Here is a 1,650-nt window from a genome sequence, read left to right as displayed (position 1 = left end):
AGATAGAATCTGCATTCACCGACTCGTGTTATATAAGGATTGCTTTGTACCAAACATCAAGATGTTCTCAATCACCAAGGATCTTGGGCATGGATACGTTACATTCCGGACAGACCCTCCGTCTAGAGCTACCGGCCAAGGATGTTGAATTTTGGTTGCAGACCTCCACGGGTAAAAAACACATGCACCAAATCTGAGGATTGAAACGAGTCATAGCCCAAGAGAATGGACTGTCGTTGCCCCGCCGCAGCCTGCAGGTGACAAGGCGACCTGATATTTCACGACTGGCTTGGTTTTACGAGACAACCATGATTAAGGTACTTTTCGTTTCATGGATGTACTCTCATGCGCAGTGTTCAGTCAGTCAGTCAGTGTTTCATGACGTGGACTATGACACTTGCGTGATCGTGTTGCCAGTGAGCTAATGTTAGTAACATCATGTTATTAATTCTCACGCAAAAATGTGTAAATCTCAGATCAAAAATTACGTTCAGAAATCACTCATCAGTATTACTTGAAAGTAGAATACTAAACTAAGCATCACGTACCTGTTGCATAGCATAGCGCATTTGCCCGCAATACCATTGTTTGCTTAGCATTGTATAGATTGCATAGATTTAGTTTTTTTTATGATGGATTAGTACATGTTGCATGGAATAGTTATGTTTTGCGTGAATTATGAACGCTGCACGCGTGCGCAGACCGTGCAAGCGCAGTTTCACAATGGATAATCGGGGACCATTCCCGATTATCTACACATTTTCCCCGTCGTGTTTACAATAAGTATTAGAGTAGCGAGATATACTTGAGTTTTTTAGTTCCGCACGGAGATCGCAGAAATTTTTAATTAGTTTTGCGCCTTTAAAAGCAGTTTTTCCAGTTTTTATGAAATACTCTGTCTCCTAGTCTGACTCAGACTGTCTGACGCTGGCAGGCTTTTATTCTGTTGCTTTCAATCAGCACCTCGCCATCATGTGGTTCACCGCCGGAGCTCTTCACCTTATCGTTATGGCTCAGACTATCGCCAGAGGATCGGGTCGAGATGATCAACTGGTGGATATCGACCAGGCCTTCCAGGACTTCATGAGAGAGTGAGATGATCCGTTCCCTCCAGCCTCTAGCTCTTCCATCGCCTATCGTAATTTTTGAAGTTACAGCAAGAAGTATGAGACGGATGAGCAGTACCAGGTTGCGAAGGCTGCTTTTTCACAAAGCGTGAGGGAAATAGAGGAATTGAGAGCGAATGGTGAGCGATGAAAGCTTCTGTCCTCTCAAGTTCATTATTCAGGCGATATTACTCATGAGGTCGGCCTCAATGAATATGCCGATGTACCACCTGAAGTATTCGATAAAGCGTTCCAGTCTGCTACAGATCCGCAGCTCAAGGAAAACCTGCGCTCAGTCAATGCGACTTGTACTATCACCTTGCTCTTGTTCCACGGAAGCAAAAAGATTCCCTCAGACCCACAAGACGAAATAGCAGCTCCTCCGTCGGTTGACTGGGAAGCCGCTGGTGCTTTGGCTCCAGTCAGGAAGCAATCTACTTCGCGGAACAAATGTGGCTCCTGTTATGCCATAAGCGCTACCGGTAAGCCTCCGATGGCTTTCCATAATTAGAGGAGATTTTGGTGCCGTTCATCATCACAACCG

The 1,650-nt window shown here is 45.2% G+C and overlaps 1 protein-coding gene across 1 annotated transcript; it reads left to right on the top strand.

Annotated features, from left to right (window-relative positions):
* Window positions 1-1,008: 1,008 nt before the first annotated feature.
* Pmar_PMAR016227 (hypothetical protein) lies at window positions 1,009-1,414 on the top strand (the record flags this gene model as incomplete). The annotated part of the gene is made up of 3 exons (XM_002779442.1): window positions 1,009-1,091; window positions 1,152-1,246; window positions 1,289-1,414. Coding segments are annotated over 3 exons (304 nt in total), but the record flags the coding sequence as incomplete, so codon positions are not given.
* Between the last annotated feature and the right edge of the window lie 236 nt (window positions 1,415-1,650).

Source organism: Perkinsus marinus (assembly GCF_000006405.1).
Source record: "Perkinsus marinus ATCC 50983 genomic scaffold scf_1104296947326, whole genome shotgun sequence".
NCBI lineage: Eukaryota > Perkinsozoa > Perkinsida > Perkinsidae > Perkinsus > Perkinsus marinus.
The sequence above is the reverse complement of the archived record's forward strand: the minus strand, read 5'-3'. Positions and strand labels throughout refer to the sequence as shown.